The 18,582-nt window shown below is 45.4% G+C and overlaps 1 protein-coding gene across 5 annotated transcripts in view; it reads left to right on the top strand.

Annotated features, from left to right (window-relative positions):
* The window catches only part of LOC119772986 (diacylglycerol kinase eta-like), a 125,812-nt gene that overhangs the window by 50,367 nt on the left and 56,863 nt on the right, over positions 1–18,582 (top strand). For 3 of the 5 annotated variants that reach the window (XM_038269719.1, XM_038269718.1, XM_038269720.1), the window contains one exon: positions 6,361–6,441. In XM_038269719.1, coding sequence (XP_038125647.1) covers positions 6,361–6,441 — 81 coding nt within the window. Of the gene's footprint in view, positions 1–6,360; positions 6,442–10,706; positions 10,952–18,582 lie in introns of those variants that run through there. The other 2 variants (XM_038269723.1, XM_038269721.1) reach the window with 1 other exon arrangement.

Raw genomic sequence — 18,582 nt, 5'->3', positions numbered from 1 at the left:
CTTGTAGCGACAGTGGAGAGGAAAAACTCCCTTTGAACAGGAAGAAACCTCCAGCAGAACCAGGCTCAGTGTGAGCGGCCATCTGCTGAGGCCCACTGGGGTTCAAGGAGACAGAAGCAGACATAGAAAAAGAAGCATAGATACAAAAGGCAACTGTCAACCAGCTCCACAGGCGGCCCCGTCCAGGAAACACACAGCCAGGCAGACGAGCTCCGAGCCAGCTCCCATGTCAGAGGATGAAGAGAGCACATCCAGTTAGTCACAGTCAGAGAAACAGGACTACACTGGAAAACAGGCCAAGCTCCAACATCTAGAAACAAAGGTGTTGATGGCAGCAGCACAGCTGATATTTCTCTCCAGGATGGAGTCACAGCCAAACAGGAACAGACCAGATGAAGCTACTATGAGAGAGCAGAACGTTAGAGATGTTTTCCACCTTGACTGGCGGCCATATGTAAAAGTGCTGATGCAGGCGTCCACAGAGTAGCTGCTGGCTGGGGTTCCACTTCCTCCATTCTGGCCTGGAGAGAGGGCTGTTGCCTGGGCATTCCCTCTGACAGCAGCTCCCTCCTCCTCCATGCAGGCGGAGGGCATCCCGTTGACAGCATCGGTTCTTGGCCTGCAGCCCGTTTGGCTCAGCGGCGTGCCTCACACATCACAGCACGGCAAGGATATCATCTTCCTGTTTGTAGACGCTAGCTCTGCTCTACGTCTGGAGCTTCTTCGGCTCCTCTAGTAAACACGTGACACGAAGCAGCGCAGCTTCCACCATCATCAGAGAAACACGACGACAGGGAGGGCAGCTCTAGGGACACAAACCGACACCAAAACATTCCCAAAACATTCTCTTCTGTTAGATTATTACAGTTTACTGTAGCATCCATCCATCCATCATCCATCCATCATCCATCCATCCATCATCCATCCATCATCCATCCATCCATCATCCATCCATCCATCATCCATCCATCCATCCATCATCCATCCATCCATCATCCATCCATCCATCCATCATCCATCCATCATCCATCCATCATCCATCCATCCATCATCCATCCATCCATCCATCATCCATCCATCATCCATCCATCATCCATCCATCATCCATCCATCCATCCATCATCCATCCATCCATCCATCATCCATCCATCATCCATCCATCCATCATCCATCCATCCATCATCCATCCATCCATCATCCATCCATCATCCATCCATCATCCATCCATCCATCATCCATCCATCATCCATCTATCCATCCATCATCCATCCATCATCCATCCATCCATCATCCATCATCCATCCATCATCCATCCATCATCCATCCATTCATCCATCATCCATCCATCCATCATCCATCCATCCATCCATCCATCCATCATCCATCCATCATCCATCCATTCATCCATCATCCATCCATCCATCCATCATCCATCCATCCATCCGTCATCCATCCATCCGTCATCCATCCATCCATCCATCATCCATCCATCCATCCGTCATCCATCCATCCATCATCCATCCATCCATCCGTCATCCATCCATCCGTCATCCATCCATCCATCATCCATCCATCCATCCATCATCCATCCATCATCCATCCATCATCCATCCATCCATCCATCCATCATCCATCCATCCATCCATCCATCATCCATCCATCATCCATCCATCCATCCATCCATCCATCATCCATCATCCATCCATCATCCATCCATCATCCATCCATTCATCCATCATCCATCCATCCATCCATCCATCATCCATCCATCCATCATCCATCCATCCATCCATCCATCCATCCATCCATCCATCCATCATCCATCCATCATCCATCCATTCATCCATCATCCATCCATCCATCCATCCATCATCCATCCATCCATCCGTCATCCATCCATCCGTCATCCATCCATCCATCCATCATCCATCCATCCATCATCCATCCATCATCCATCCATCCATCCATCATCCATCCATCATCCATCCATCATCCATCCATCATCCATCCATCCATCCATCATCCATCCATCATCCATCCATCCATCCATCCATCATCCATCCATCATCCATCCATCCATCCATCCATCCATCATCCATCCATCATCCATCCATCATCCATCCATCCATCCATTCATCATCCATCCATCCATCATCCATCCATCATCCATCCATCATCCATCCATCATCCATCCATCCATCCATCATCCATCCATCATCCATCCATCCATCCATCATCCATCCATCATCCATCCATCCATCCATCCATCCATCATCCATCCATCATCCATCCATCCATCCATCCATCATCCATCCATCATCCATCCATCCATCATCCATCCATCAATCCATCCATCCATCATCCATCCATCCATCATCCATCCATCATCCATCCATCCATCCATCATCCATCCATCCATCCATCATCCATCCATCCATCCATCCATGATCCATCCATCATCCATCCATCATCCATCCATCCATCCATCCATCATCCATCCATCCATCCATCCATCATCCATCCATCCATCATCCATCCATCCATCCATCCATCCATCATCCATCCATCATCCATCCATCCATCATCCATCCATCATCCATCCATCCATCCATCCATCATCCATCCATCCATCATCCATCCATCATCCATCATCCATCCATCATCCATCCATCATCCATCCATCCATCATCCATCCATCATCCATCCATCATCCATCCATCAATCCATCATCCATCCATCCATCATCCATCATCCATCCATCCATCCATCATCCATCCATCCATCCATCATCCATCCATCATCCATCCATCATCCATCCAGCCATCATCCATCCATCCATCATCAATCCATCATCCATCCATCATCCATCCATCATCCATCCATCATCCATCTATCCATCCATCATCCATCCATCCATCCATCCATCCATCCATCCATCATCCATCCATCCATCCATCATCCATCCATCATCCATCCATCATCCATCCATTCATCCATCCATCCATCCATCCATCATCCATCCATCCATCCGTCATCCATCCATCCGTCATCCATCCATCCATCCATCATCCATCCATCCATCATCCATCCATCATCCATCCATCCATCCATCCATTCCATCCATCCATCATCCATCCATCCATCCATCATCCATCCATCCATCCATCATCCATCCATCATCCATCCATCCATCCATCATCCATCCATCATCCATCCATCCATCCATCCATCCATCATCCATCCATCATCCATCCATCCATCCATCCATCCATCCATCATCCATCCATCCATCATCCATCCATCATCCATCCATCATCCATCCATCCATCCATCATCCATCCATCATCCATCCATCCATCCATCCATCATCCATCCATCATCCATCCATCATCCATCCATCATCCATCCATCATCCATCCATCATCCATCAATCCATCCATCCATCATCCATCCATCATCCATCCATCCATCCATCCATCATCCATCCATCATCCATCCATCATCCATCCATCCATCATCCATCCATCCATCCATCCATCCATCCATCATCCATCCATCATCCATCCATCCATCCATCATCCATCCATCATCCATCCATCCATCCATCCATCATCCATCCATCATCCATCCATCATCCATCCATCCATCCATCCATCCATCATCCATCCATCCATCCATCATCCATCCATCATCCATCCATCCATCATCCATCCATCCATCATCCATCCATCATCCATCCATCATCCATCCATCATCCATCCATCATCCATCCATCCATCCATCATCCATCCATCATCCATCCATCATCCATCATCCATCCATCATCCATCCATCCATCAATCCATCATCCATCATCCATCCATCATCCATCCATCCATCATCCATCCATCCATCCATCCATCATCCATCCATCATCCATCCATCATCCATCCAGCCATCATCCATCCATCATCCATCCATCATCCATCCATCATCCATCATCCATCCATCATCCATCCATCATCCATCCATCATTTATCCATCATCCATCCATCCATCCATCATCCATCCATCCATCATCCATCCATCATCCATCCATCATCCATCCATCCATCCATCATCCATCCATCCATCATCCATCCATCCATCCATCCATCATCCATCCATCCATCCATCCATCATCCATCCATCATCCATCCATCCATCATCCATCATCCATCATCCATCCATCCATCCATCCATCCATCCATCATCCATCCATCCATCCATCATCCATCCATCCATCCATCCATCATCCATCCATCATCCATCCATCATCCATCCATCCATCCATCCATCAATCCATCATCCATCCATCATCCATCATCCATCCATCATCCATCCATCATCCATCCATCCATCCATCCATCATCCATCCATCATCCATCCATCATCCATCATCCATCATCCATCCATCATCCATCCATCATCCATCCATCCATCATCCATCCATCCATCATCCATCCATCCATCATCCATCCATCCATCCATCATCCATCATCATCATCCATCCATCATCCATCATCCATCCATCCATCCATCCATCATCATCCATCCATCATCCATCCATCATCCATCCATCCATCCATCCATCATCCATCCATCCGTCCATCATCCATCCATCATCCATCCATCCATCATCCATCCATCATCCATCCATCATCCATCCATCATCCATCCATCCATCATCCATCCATCATCCATCCATCATCCATCCATCATCCATCATCCATCCATCATCCATCCATCATCCATCCATCATCCATCCATCATCCATCATCCATCCATCATCCATCCATCATCCATCAATCCATCCTCAATCATCCATCCATCCATCCATCATCCATCCATCCATCATCCATCCATCATCCATCCATCATCCATCCATCATCCGTCATCCATCCATCATCCATCATCCATCCATCATCCATCCATCATCCATCATCCATCATCCATCCATCATCCATCCATCCATCATCCATCCATCCATCATCCATCCATCATCCATCCATCATCCATCCATCATCCATCCATCATCATCCATCCATCCATCCATCAGCCATCATCCATCCATCATCCATCCATCATCCATCATCCATCCATCATCCATCCATCCATCATCATCCATCCATCATCCATCCATCCATCCATCCATCATTCATCCATCATCCATCCATCCATCCATCATCCATTTATCCATCCATCCATCATCCATCCATCCATCCATCCATCATCCATCCATCCATCCATCATCCATCCATCATCCATCCATCCATCCATCATCCATCCATCATCCATCATCCATCCATCATCCACCATCCATCCATCATCCATCCATCCACCATCCATCCATCCATCCATCCATCATCCATCCATCCATCCATCATCCATCCATCATCCATCCATCATCCATCCATCCATCATCCATCCATCATCCATCCATCATCCATCCATCCATCCATCAATCCATCATCCATCCATCCATCATCCATCATCCATCATCCATCATCCATCCATCATCCATCCATCATCCATCCATCATCCTTCCATCATCCATCCATCCATCATCCATCCATCCATCATCCATCCATCCATCCATCATCCATCATTCATCATCCATCCATCCATCCATCCATCCATCCATCCATCCATCCATCCATCCATCCATCCATCCATCCATCCATCCATCATACCCAAACACCTAAAGACAAGTTAAAACATCAATTAACCTCAAATGTTTTTCTTATTGATCTCAAAATGTGTGTCAGGTTCTGTAGCTAAAGCTAGAGATAGAGAAGCTAGAGCAGCATAGCTCTTTGTTCCTTAAGGACAAATTTAAAGTAGAAGGTGTCTGATTTATATATTGATAATTCAGAATGACAGTACAGTGAGTAAATCAGGAAGTATGTCTGTAAACCTCCATCTATGAGGTTCTTTCAGATCCTGAAAGTCCAGACTGGGTAAAATAAAACATGAGCATTTATAGGATATACTTTACATCTGCTCTTCTCAATGAAACAAAGTAAATTCTTTAAATATTCCTGATCCTAACACATCTTGTTAAACAGATGTTTTTTTAATAAAGCAGAAATCTTCATTTCTTTCTATCGGCCATCAAATGTTGTCCTTAATATTTGCCATAAGTGTTGCATTAGCTTCCAAGTTTCCTTTTAAGCTCTGCATCGCTGTGGCCATGAGGTGCGTCTCCCACTGCCTCCCCTTTGTCTTCATACCACCATAGGCTGATCTGCAGTAAATAAAGGAAGAGAGCTCATTGTGTTCTTTTCTCTTGTGTTCCTCATCTTCTCTGGATCCTCACCTTCCATCCTCTCCTGGCTGCAGTCCCTGATCTTTGATGAGGTGGACCTATCAGACGCCAGCGTCGCAGAGTCCAGCACAAAGAATGTCAACAACAGCTTCACAGTGAGTGCTCCTTCATGACTTTTCATGACTTTAAAAGACATTTCATCCCAGCGCTGCGTGTACCGAGCCCGTGACATCATCAATGACCCCTCACCCCGCCACCATGGACTGTTCTCCCTGCTGCCCTCTGGGAAGAGGCTTCACAGCATTCAATGCAGGACCAGCAGGTTCTGCAGCAGCTTCTTCCCCACCGCCATCACACTGATGAATGTTTTGTGGAATGGGTTATTTTATTTATAAAAAAAAAATAATAATTAATGTCAGAACTGTAAATATACAGTCATATGTTTATATTAATGGTTTTGATGTATTTTTTACTGTTTTCAAGGCTGAACTTTAAAAATGGAGAGCTGTTCTTAACATAATTTAATTTTGTTTACATTCGCGTACACAAAAAGACAACATAAATAATAAGTCTAAGACTTAAAGGAGAAGTCCGCTCATCAAGGAATAATCAATGGATCATTATTTAGACCTAAAACTAAAACGTTTACAATGATTTAATGAATTTAGCGTTAATCAGTAAAGAAATAAAAACAGTCATTTTCATTGCGATCACTGAGTCTGGGAGCGGCCATTTTACCCCAAATATAGTAACCCCTCCCTCCTGCCATCTTCCAGCAGTGACGTCACGGTGCGGTAAGCCTAGCGCCATTCTCCCCGCTTTCCAAGCTAAATCAATGGGAACTACTAGACACATCTGCAATCAACAACAATTATTGAAGATTTCCAGAGGACTTCACCACTGAAATTCACCAGAGCTATAGTGAAACTGACAATGCCCACGTGCATGGCAGCTGGATGCTGGAATACATCGGGTAAAAGTGAAAAAAAGAGTTATTCCACCTTTCTGATTCCTGATCCTCCACGGACGGGTTGGTCGTTGGATCGCCAACTTGAAGAGGGAGGATTTGCCATCGAACTTCTGGCCAGAGAAAAAACCCGTAATATGTAGCCAACATTTGGAAGAAGAATGTTTTCAAGATGACTTGGATAATAGCGCGTTGTGACAAACACCAGATACAGCACTGGGACTTGATCAACAGCCGATACCGCACCGTGACAATGTCACTAACCAGTAGGTGGCAGTAGTGTTCTTTGACAAACATGGATGCCTCCAGTAAAGCACATTCACATGAAAATTACTCTGAATTAATAACACTGATCATTTATTGAACAGGATGGAATCATTTCAGATTTAAAGAACTTTCAGAAGTTTGAATTCTGAATATGAGCGACTTTTCCTTTAATGCTGACCTTCACACCAGCCGTGACGACAGGCACAACCAAGTCAACCCTTCTCTAACGTTCTTCCATCTTGGTCTGCTGTTTTCCTCTGGAAGGTTTGGCTCTCTAACGTCGCAGTCAGTGGAAACTTTACATAAAACAGCAGCTTCCTTTAAATCCTGTTTGGTTTTCTTAACGATGCCTCAATCAAACTATTAAAGTCGTTTCTCTTCCCACTATCACCAACCTCTGATCTGCAGACCATTTATTTTCTCCCTAAGAAAATAGATATTTAACAGCTAAGATGCTAAGCGTTGAAAAGTATTGATGTAGGGAATAAGTAGAATCCTCATCCGCTGATTTTCAGCTACAGTAACCAGGTTTTTAAAAATATAACCTGCGTATCAAAGGTATGACGTCTGTAGATTGGAGCAATGCAGCCAAACAGCAAACCTCAAAACAAACGTATCATGGTAAACCCAGTTTGTTTTGTTTTTCTAGAATCTTTGAGAATTTGAAGCCTAAAACCAGCTTCTTCAGATTGGTGTTTAACTGGTTTTAGGTAGTAAAATGTTGCATGCATGATGTGTTTTATCTGCTATTTTAAATCTTGAAGTACTCTGGAGTGTTTAATGCAGTTTACGCAGTTTTTCCGACACACTGACTGTAAAGCAAAAGCCTTGATTTACTGTAAAACATGTAAACAGAGCGTCCTGCCCTGAGCAGTAATAACACGTCAATGAACAAAAGCAACATAAGTAACATAAGTTTCCCACTTTCCTTGGCTGGTCCTTGGATGGTCCTTGGATGGTCCTTGGCTGGTCCTTGGATGGTCCTTTGCTGGTCCCTGGATGGTCCTTTGCTGGTCCTTGGCTGGTCCTTTGCTGATTCTTTGCTGGTCCTTGGATGGTCCTTTGCTGGTCCTTGGCTGGTCCTTTGCTGATCCTTTGCTGGTCCTTTGCTGGTCCTTTGCTGGTCCTTGGCTGGTCCTTGGCTGATCCTTTGCTGGTCCTTGGCTGGTCCTTGGCTGATCCTTTGCTGATCCTTGGCTGGTCCTTGGCTGGTCCTTGGCTGGTCCTTGGATGGTCCTTGGATGGTCCTTGGATGGTCCTTTGCTGGTCCTTGGCTGATCCTTTGCTGATCCTTGGCTGGTCCTTGGCTGGTCCTTGGCTGGTCCTTGGATGGTCCTTGGATGGTCCTTTGCTGGTCCTTGGCTGATCCTTTGCTGATCCTTGGCTGGTCCTTGGCTGGTCCTTGGATGGTCCTTGGATGGTCCTTTGCTGGTCCTTGGCTGATCCTTTGCTGATCCTTGGCTGGTCCTTGGCTGGTCCTTGGCTGGTCCTTTGCTGGTCCTTGGATGGTCCTTTGCTGGTCCTTGGCTGGTCCTTGGCTGGTCCTTTGCTGGTCCTTGGATGGTCCTTTGCTGGTCCTTGGCTGGTCCTTGGCTGGTCCTTTGCTGGTCCTTGGATGGTCCTTTGCTGGTCCTTGGCTGGTCCTTTGCTGATTCTTTGCTGGTCCTTGGCTGATCCTTTGCTGGTCCTTGGATGGTCCTTTGCTGATTCTTTGCTGGTCCTTGGCTGGTCCTTGGCTGGTCCTTTGCTGGTCCTTGGATGGTCCTTTGCTGGTCCTGTGCTGGTCCTTTGCTGATTCTTTGCTGGTCCTTTGCTGATTCTTTGCTGGTCCTTGGATGGTCCTTTGCTGGTCCTTTGCTGGTCCTTTGCTGATTCTTTGCTGGTCCTTGGATGGTCCTTTGCTGGTCCTTGGCTGGTCCTTTGCTGATTCTTTGCTGGTCCTTGGCTGGTCCTTTGCTGGTCCTTTGCTGATTCTTTGCTGGTCCTTGGATGGTCCTTTGCTGGTCCTTGGATGGTCCTTTGCTGGTCCTTGGCTGGTCCTTTGCTGGTCCTTTGCTGATTCTTTGCTGGTCCTTGGCTGATACTTTGCTGGTCCTTTGCTGATCCTTGGCTGGTCCTTGGATGGTCCTTGGCTGGTCCTTGATGGGTCCTTGGCTGGTCTCCTTCAATTCCTTTTTAAACATAAATCTTTATTCTGAAATATTCTTTCTGTCATGATTTGTGGACATTAAGATCTAAAGAGAAGCGCCATCTCCTGGTCAGACCCTGTAATTCAGTGGAAGGGTGGAATGGGGGTCGTTTGGCTTCTTTGTTAGCCTGCAATGCCGCATACCTGTCTATGACTCTGAAAGGGGGGTCGTTAGAGGGAATTGTTAGCCTGGCTGATTAGGGGAGGTCTTCTGTCCCCTGTAGGGGGTTGGGGCTGCGATGATAGAGGGAAGGGATTAATTGAATTGCTGCGTTGTAGATTTTTCCCGCTATCATCAAAACCAGCCATTTAGAATTGAAAAAGCTTCCTGGATGGAAGAGAAACGTCGTCAAACTTGGAAACAAAGTCCAGAGGATTGTTTTTTTTCTCCTTTTACTTTTCTGGAATTACTATGACCTGGATGACTGAGAATCTTCACCAGTATGTGAGGCTTTATGTTGCCCGCCATATTCTCTGTGTGAGGACATCAGATGTCCTTCCCTCAGTCTCTGCGTCCTCAGAGGGTCTCTATGAGGACACTCAGGGTTGTGCAAACTTAGTTTCATGCTTCTCAGCAAGACTCTGGAGGACAAGGCTGATCGTTGTGTCTGTCGGGACCTGCAGGGAAATCAGGAACGTTATGAGCTAAATAGGACTGAAAGTGAAATAGTCTGTGGTTCCCTCTGCTTCCTATAAATGACTCTTCCTCCCCAGGGGTGTTGCTATAAAAAGAAGTGAAGGGGAGGAGGAGGAGGAGGAGGAAGGCTTGGGAGCAGCGCCCTAAGGGGAGCATGTGGCTATTTTTAGCAGCGCCTTGAAACGCTTCGCTGAGTGCCTACGTGTGCCTGCTTTATGAGTGATATGACAGCGATATGATGTTAAAGGAAACAAATATCCATGGATGTTTTATCATGGAGCTTCAGAAGTTATGTAAAGGTTAAATAAACGGGGGGGGGGGGGGGTTCCAAAGATCCAGAGACAGAATAAAAAGCAGAAACATTGAGGCTGAAGAGATTCCAGGCGGCGCTTTAAGACTGCAAAGACAAACAGAGCGAAAGGTCGGCCAGCAGAGGAAATCCTGGAGTGATGTCACTGTGCCGCTGACTGCATTCGCACACACGCTCCTTTGAGGGGGGGGGTGGGTCTCCAGCCAGAACGGGAGCGAGCGGCAAGGAGAGGCAGAGAGAGGACAGAGGCAGAGGAGGAAGAGGAGCGGGGAAATGATGCAGACTGAAGCAGAAAGGTAACGTTGTTCACCTGCTGCTGTTTCTATGGGTTTACAGTCAGCGAGCGCGGCTGCTCAGCTGTCCGTCCGTCCGTCCGGGGCGTCCTGCCCCCTCAGGAGGACGGCCGAAGCCGCCGGTGCTGCTGGGTGGAGGAGATGGTAGAATCCATGGAGCCACACCGGCTTCATGCTGTCTGCGCCGTAGCGAGGTCTGAGATGAAATCCTCCACCTGCAGCCGTTTTATTTAGCAAAACAAACTCATCCAGCATGCAGGCTGCTGCACTCTAATAGATGCTTCGATTGGTTATTAATTTGGTTTAAACCTTTGGATAAAATGTTCAGCCACATCTACTGTTTATTAGAACATGAAGCCTCATTTAAGCTTTACTGAGATTAAAAAAGAGCTGCGGTGTTTGTTTGGAGGGTTGGTTGTAGATGGAGCACCTTGAGCTCCACGTGAGGAAGCACTCAGAGGTGGCAGGAGAGCCCCTCCTCTCTTTAGCAGCACCCCCCCCCCTCCCTACACTCCAAATTCACAGGGAAATTAAAAGCAAAGCCCACTGGATCCCATTCTGCATTTTCTTTGCTGTTTTGTGTGAAATCAGGTTTATTCATAGCAGGGGTCGGCAACCATGGGGATGCTCGGTGCTGCTTCTTGCAGCAAGAAGGTTGAAGGTTCGATTCCCGGCCTGGGGTCTTTCTGCCTGGAGTTTGCTTGTTCTCCCTGAGCATTCGTTGGTTCTTTCCGGGTACTCCGCTTCTTCCCACAGTCCAAAAACGACTGTTAGTTTTATTGGCTTCTCTAAATCAGTGTTAACCAGTTTAAAATCAGTGCGGTTCAAATAGAGACTTTTTATTGAACTAGAGAACAACAATCATTCAGTTTGGTTTATAGATAATTTCCTGATTCCCATATTTTCTCAAACCCCTGAACTGATCGTTTGTTATTTTCTTTCTTTTTTCTGTCTTAATGTTGGCAGTGGGCTTTAGGCTGCCCTGCAAGGCTTTAAACCTGGGTTTAACCGGAGACTAAGCCATTCTCAAGCACATATCAAGGAGCTCATTTTGAGCCTGGATCCAGATTTATTGTTGATTCTGTTCATGGTGGAGAATCCTGCTTCACAGCAGCAGGTTGAGCCAAACATCCTCTAAATGTGCAGGGTCATCTTTGAGCACGCCATTTCACTTTTCTTTCACCAGTTCACCGCAGTTCTTCCAGCAGTCCACACTTTCTCTGCTCTCATTTTCTCATGGTCTTCTCCTTCTTTCCCATCGCCCGGCTTGCCACAGGTTTGCCTGCTGTGTCTAAAAGTAGCAGCAGCAGCAACCCAGACTGACAGCTCATTGGCTCATTTGGATCACGTGCAGCCTGGAGCCGGACGCTCCCCAGGGCTTTACCGTATTAACTGGAGAAGAGGTGCAAGTTAAATTAGACACTGCCGTCGGACAATATGCAGTGATTTATGAATGTTTTACATCAGGTTGGGTCCGGATCCAGACCGTGGTCCGCTAATCCCTGACCTCTGGTCTAAATTCTCCTTAGCTGTGTGTGAATGATTGTTTGTCCTGTTTGTCTCTGTGTCGCCCTGCGATGGACTGGAGACCTGTCCAGGGTGGACTCCACCTCGGCCGAAAGACACACCATCTGGGAATAGCGGGACAGAAAATGGATGTTCAAAGAGCCATGTTGGACCAAAAAAACAAAATTGGTCTGAAGCTGCAAAATGTAAGAATCTTCTCTCAGCCTCGTCTGGCAACACGGACTCTAAGTTTATCAGCCCACTATAAAAAATGACTCCCTGGGCTTAAATATATAATAAGTATTGATGGTTAAATCTTTATCCTACAGCGAATATCACATCATGTGACTCTGCTGCACCATATTTGGTGCTTTAAGTTTAAATTTAATTACAATATGAATCTATTAGGTTTGGTTACATTGATGAAATTATAGAAACACAATAATTAAATCATATGTTTGGTTTTATTTATATTTTGAGGATTTGGGGAAAAAATGTTAGAAAGTTCCCATCCCTGATCAGAGCGCTACCTGTTGGATCTATGAACGGTTTTCTATGCTTGAACCAAACTAGCAGCAGTAGTGGAGTTTGGAGATGCAATCTACTTCTTAAATCTATCTTTGATCTCCTCTAATTTATCCAGAAGTTCTGCAATCGCTCTTTTTCTCTCCCTCCCAGCTCGGTGGTCGGCTGCATATTTAATATATTAAATGACTCTTTTTATTATCTGACAGCTTCTCCTTCCAAAGCAAACATGCAGGGAATCCTTCCTCATTGGTAATGAAAGCAATTGATTCGCTTCATTCTTCTTTGAATCCTCTGTTCTCATCAGCCATCTTCCCTTTTCCCTTTGAGATCCATGGAGACCCCCCCCCCCCATGGCTTTGTTTACAGCAGCCACCTGCCTGGCACCGCGCCGCGCTGAAACTGAATGTATGGATGCAAAGCAGGCATCAACAATCTTCTGATGTCTCATTCATTGCAGCCAGACTAAATTACACATTTAATCTCACATTTAGTCTGGTTTATCAGGCTATGGGATTATGGGATTATGCTATCATTGACAAAAGTTATTTTTTTTCCACTAAATTAAACTCACAAATTGATATAGATCAATTCAGTTCTGTTTTTTTTTATAGCTCAAAATTCAAATAATGTCATCCAGGTCTCTTTATATCTTCATAGATCCAGATCAATCAGATCATCCATCCAGTTTAAAAGGTTTAAAGTTTTAATTCTAAAGAAAACCTGCTGATTGCATCCAGTCATTGACTTGCATGACATGCTCCTTCTGGATGAGTATGCAACAATTAGGTCATCGACTCTTTGGCAATCCTTCACACAAAGCATGTATGCACTAACAGTGGAGAGGAAAACTCCCTTTTAACAGGGAAGAAACTTCCAGGACTAAACACTGAAAAACAGGCCAAGCTCCAACATCTAGAAACAAAGGTGTTGATGGCAGCAGCACAGCTGATATTTCTCTCCAGGATGGAGTCACAGCCAAACAGGAACAGACCAGATGAAGCTACTATGAGAAAAAGCAGAGAGAGCAGAACGTTAGAGATTGAACTAACAGATTCTGCAGAGTGATAGAATAGAGATAGAATAATGAAAAAGGGGTCCCTATGTCCTCCAGCAGTCTAAGCCTATAGCAGCAGAACTACAGCTGTTTAAAAGAAGGAAATTCTAGAAAAGTCTTTGATGTGAGATTTAGACAACATTCAGTAACTTGCTTCCTTCAGCCTTCCTGTTCTGGGCTAAAATCTTAGAAAGCAAACTTTGTTCGCTTTCTAAGATTTTTTTCTTTTTCGTCTTATGTTATCTTAACCATCTCACTGATACCACAAAACTTTCAACGTTCCAACAAATCTCAGTCTGAAGAGTGTTTGTATCCCTTAACCCTGGTAGAGGTTGTTTATGCTGTAAATCAGGATCAGAAACAGGTCAGAGTTTTGGGTTTAGCAGGAATCAAACCTAATTATCCTTTAGTCTTCTTCTCACCAGCAGATTTCTTAGTGCCTCTTTTTCCAGATGTGTGGGCCTGTTGTCTGTACGGCTGCAGCTTCAGCCATTCAGAAGGACGCTGAAGGGATTTCAGGAAAATTGGGATAATCAGAATCACAAGGAAGTAGTTTGTGACGAATAAATGGGAAGACAGAGGACAGATGGATCAGGAGGTGCTGAGCTGCAGGAAGCGTTACATAACGGCGAGTGGAAACGCTGGAAAGATGTTTTCTAATCAAATTCAGCTTCTATACTCTAAACTTTACTATGTAATTTGCTTGGATGCACATTGGCCAGTCAGCTTAAAGGGAAACATTCTGTCATAAAGTTAAAACTCACAGCATCTTAAAGGACTTTTTTACTAAATTTGCTTGTTTTATTATTTTATAAAATGCAAGAAAAAATATTTTCTGTGAAAATGCAAATGGGAAATTCTCGACAAAGTGGAAAAATGTATTTGATTTACCGACGCTAAATATATGTTACCAGAATTAGTCCCCATGAGGATGAGCAAGCAGTGAAACCTTTTACTGTAACAGCTCCTCCTTTAGGTCCCTGTGATGGTCGTCCCAGTCGAGGGGGGGTCAGTCCTCTCCACTCTGTGCCACCGACCCGGTAGCAGTTTCTCAGCTCGGTTTTCGTTCTCACCACAGAGTCAGAGAAGGTTTGAAGCAGGGGCCTGCTCACTCTGAAGGACCTCAGCCTCCTCAAGAGGTGGAGGGAGGCGCCTCTGGCCCTTCTTATACAGCGAGTCCAGTCCAGGTTATTTTTGACCTAGCCTGGTCCTCGGCTGGTCCTCGGCTGGTCCTCGGTTGGTCCTCGGTTGGTCCTCGGCTGGTCCTCGGCTGGTCCTCGGCTGGTCCTTGGCTGGTCCTCGGCTGGTCCTCGGTTGGTCCTCGGCTGGTCCTCGGCTGGTCCTCGGCTGGTCCTCGGCTGGTCCTCGGCTGGTCCTCGGCTGGTCCTCGGCTGGTCCTCGGTTGGTCCTTGGCTGGTCCTCGGCTGGTCCTCGGCTGGTCCTCGGTTGGTCCTCGGTTGGTCCTCGGCTGGTCCTCGGCTGGTCCTCGGCTGGTCCTCGGCTGCTCCTCGGCTGGTCCTCGGCTGGTCCTCGGCTGGTCCTCGGCTGCTCCTCGGCTGGTCCTCGGTTGGTCCTCGGTTGGTCCTTGGCTGGTCCTCGGCTGGTCCTCGGCTGGTCCTCGGCTGGTCCTCGGTTGGTCCTCGGTTGGTCCTCGGCTGGTCCTCGGCTGGTCCTCGGCTGGTCCTCGGCTGGTCCTCGGTTGGTCCTCGGTTGGTCCTCGGTTGGTCCTTGGGTGGTCCTCGGCTGGTCCTCGGTTGGTCCTCGGTTGGTCCTTGGCTGGTCCTCGGCTGGTCCTCGGTTGGTCCTTGGCTGGCCCTTGGCTGGTCCTTGGCTGGTCCCCTATAATTCCTTTTTAAACATCAATCTTTGTAGTAAATTATTCTTTCTCTCATGATTTGTGGCAGTAAGATCTAAAGAGAAGCGCCATCTCCTGGTCAGACCCTGTAATTCAGTGAAAGTCAGAGGAAATCATATGCACGCCCAGGAGAAGGACTGTTGCTGGAAGTTTGGGGGGATTTTGTTGCCATTCGGCTGCCGTTTGACTAGGAGGGGCCATTTTGAATGGCTGCTACTGTATTGGATCTATAAACTTAAAAAACAGATTGTAACATCTGTTTATTGGGGAGAAATGAGTAATGTTTTTGTTTAACTGTTCAACACTATATAAAAGAATCCTTTGTATTTTTGGTGAATTTTGCTATTTTCTAACAGTGCTTGGTTTGGACTACTGTTCCTCTGCAGTATAAATGCTCTAAAAAGAACATTGTCTTTGCTTTTTATGATCATGTCTATCCTTGGATATAAACTGTTCCCACAAAGGGATTGGATTCATGCCGGGATATCAGTGCTTCCTGATTGCTTTAGAATCGGCCAGTCGATGCAGCTGATCTTAAAGTTTAACAGAAAAAGTTGGTTTGACGTGTGATCCTGGCCTCCAGCTCCCAGCTGTGCCTAAATGCTCACATGTTAATGGGAAACACACCCAGCTGGAAGGTAAAAGCATTTCTTTGTTTTCACACGGCTTTAACTGTTGCTTCTCTCGTTAGATTTCCGCACCGCCTTTCTTTCTTTGCCACTCGTCGTTGCGTAACTCTCACTCGTCTGATGCGTTCATCCCCTCTGAAGGTCACTCATCCAGAGTGGTTTTCTACACTTGAGGGATGCCTGGAAGCTCTCTGGAAGACAGCCATCCCCCGTTTCCCCTGGCAACCAGTCTTATCGCTGCTTCACTGTACACATGGACGCATCGAAACAGACACGCACGCGTTTACATCCACCCAGGGGGAAGAGCTAGCAGCAGAGTGTACACCAGCTTGCACGCTGATCGTCACCGTTACTAGCAGGAAACCAAGATGCTTTGTGATAAACTCAGAAAAACATTGATTTCTCCAAGGAGCTATGAAGACAAACGGGAGGGAAATGCAAGCTGAGCAGCGTATAGTAACCGACTGATTGGCCGGCTGTTTGCAGACACACACAGAGCTGTGATCGCAGTCTCACCGTCAGTAATTCAGGAGTCGTCGTCTCCACTTAACGACGGAGGAAGAAGGCTGATCTAATTAGCTGTTTCCAGCTGGGAGGAACCATCACTAAAAACCAAAACCAGTCAAAACTATTCATGTTTATTCCTCCAGTATAAATCCTAATGTTTAAAAACACGTTTGTAGAAGTTTTAGGATCAACTTCAGCTTTTTACTCCAGTAAAAGTGTAAAAGTAGCATTTTTAAATCTACTTAAAGTATAAAAGTAAAGCAGGAAAAACTGTTTAAGGCCAGAAGCTTTACTGCTCTACTCTATTAAAGGAAAATTTTTCTATAATTCTGGATGAAAACTTCCTTAGACTTCATTTTCTTAGTTTTATAACTAAAGGTAACAGCGTCCCATTTAACTTTGCATCATCTTGATGAACTATTTATTTTGGTTTGTGGTGAGCAACAAGTTGGGGCAGCACCGAGTCCAACCACAAAGACATTAATAGTCTGGATGAAACTAATTATTTTGATGGTTTTTATTTTTGTTTAAACACCAACAGGCCAGAATGAAAATGAGTTTAAATGGAACAAAACTAACAATATTATTTTTAAAATGGAAGGAGGAGAAAGTTGAAAGTTTTTCTAAAATAGAATTACTTCAGTAAAGTATAGATGGCCAATATTTCTACTTACTTGACAAACTCTGACCAAAACACACCAACGAACGATTCCTGAGAATCGGTTCGTTCTCAGAATTTATGCTGCAGACGTGTTTGATGGGGAGTCAATTAAAAATAAAAATGAAACCCAAAGATAACTGTTAAAAAGATACGTTTTCTTAGTACTTTATTTAAAATATATATTTTTTATCATTCTGTTTCATCATTTATTTTTAAATGTATTTCATTTTTAAAGATCAAGTTCTTTTTTTGCGTTTTTCACATTGTTTTTATTTCGTCTGGAATCGAAGGCGTATTTCTTTTGGTTTGGTGTTTGGGCTTCATCTGAAAAATGCATTTTGAAAAGAATGCACCTCATAAAACTGTTTGAAAAAGACAAATAAAAAAAAATATATATATGTATATATATATAAATTCAAAACTATAGTATCTGCAATATTTTTTATTTTTTTATAAAGTATGAAAATTATTGGAATTTGTTTTTTTTTTAAATAGCAAAGTTCCCCTCCAAACCATTTTTTGAATATGACGTTTTTTAAGGTTTAATTTCCGTATTAAGGGGAGGATTTAGGACATTTGGGGCCCTAGGCAAAGACAGACATTACATTGTAAGCATGGTGGCGGGAAACTCAGCAGCAGTTGGCGTTGCCACAGGTCCGTTAGAAGCAGGCACTTGCTCTAAAGCAGCAGCTGCCTCCCTCAGTAGCTCTGCCACTGTTTTGGTCATTGTGCTCGTTCAGTATGTAGCGATAGTCAGACCCGACAATTCAGCCAGTTTCCCGCCGGCACGCTAACAATGTAATGCAATGCAGACGTGCACAGCGCCCCCTACTGAACAAGATGAGTAGCCCGTTCAGCAAGGACCTGAGGAAGAGCGGCTGCTGAGGTCTCTCT

Source organism: Cyprinodon tularosa, unplaced genomic scaffold (genome assembly GCF_016077235.1).
Source record: "Cyprinodon tularosa strain WSP-4 unplaced genomic scaffold, ASM1607723v1 ctg737, whole genome shotgun sequence".
Classification (NCBI taxonomy): Eukaryota; Metazoa; Chordata; class Actinopteri; order Cyprinodontiformes; family Cyprinodontidae; genus Cyprinodon; species Cyprinodon tularosa.
The sequence above is the reverse complement of the archived record's forward strand: the minus strand, read 5'-3'. Positions and strand labels throughout refer to the sequence as shown.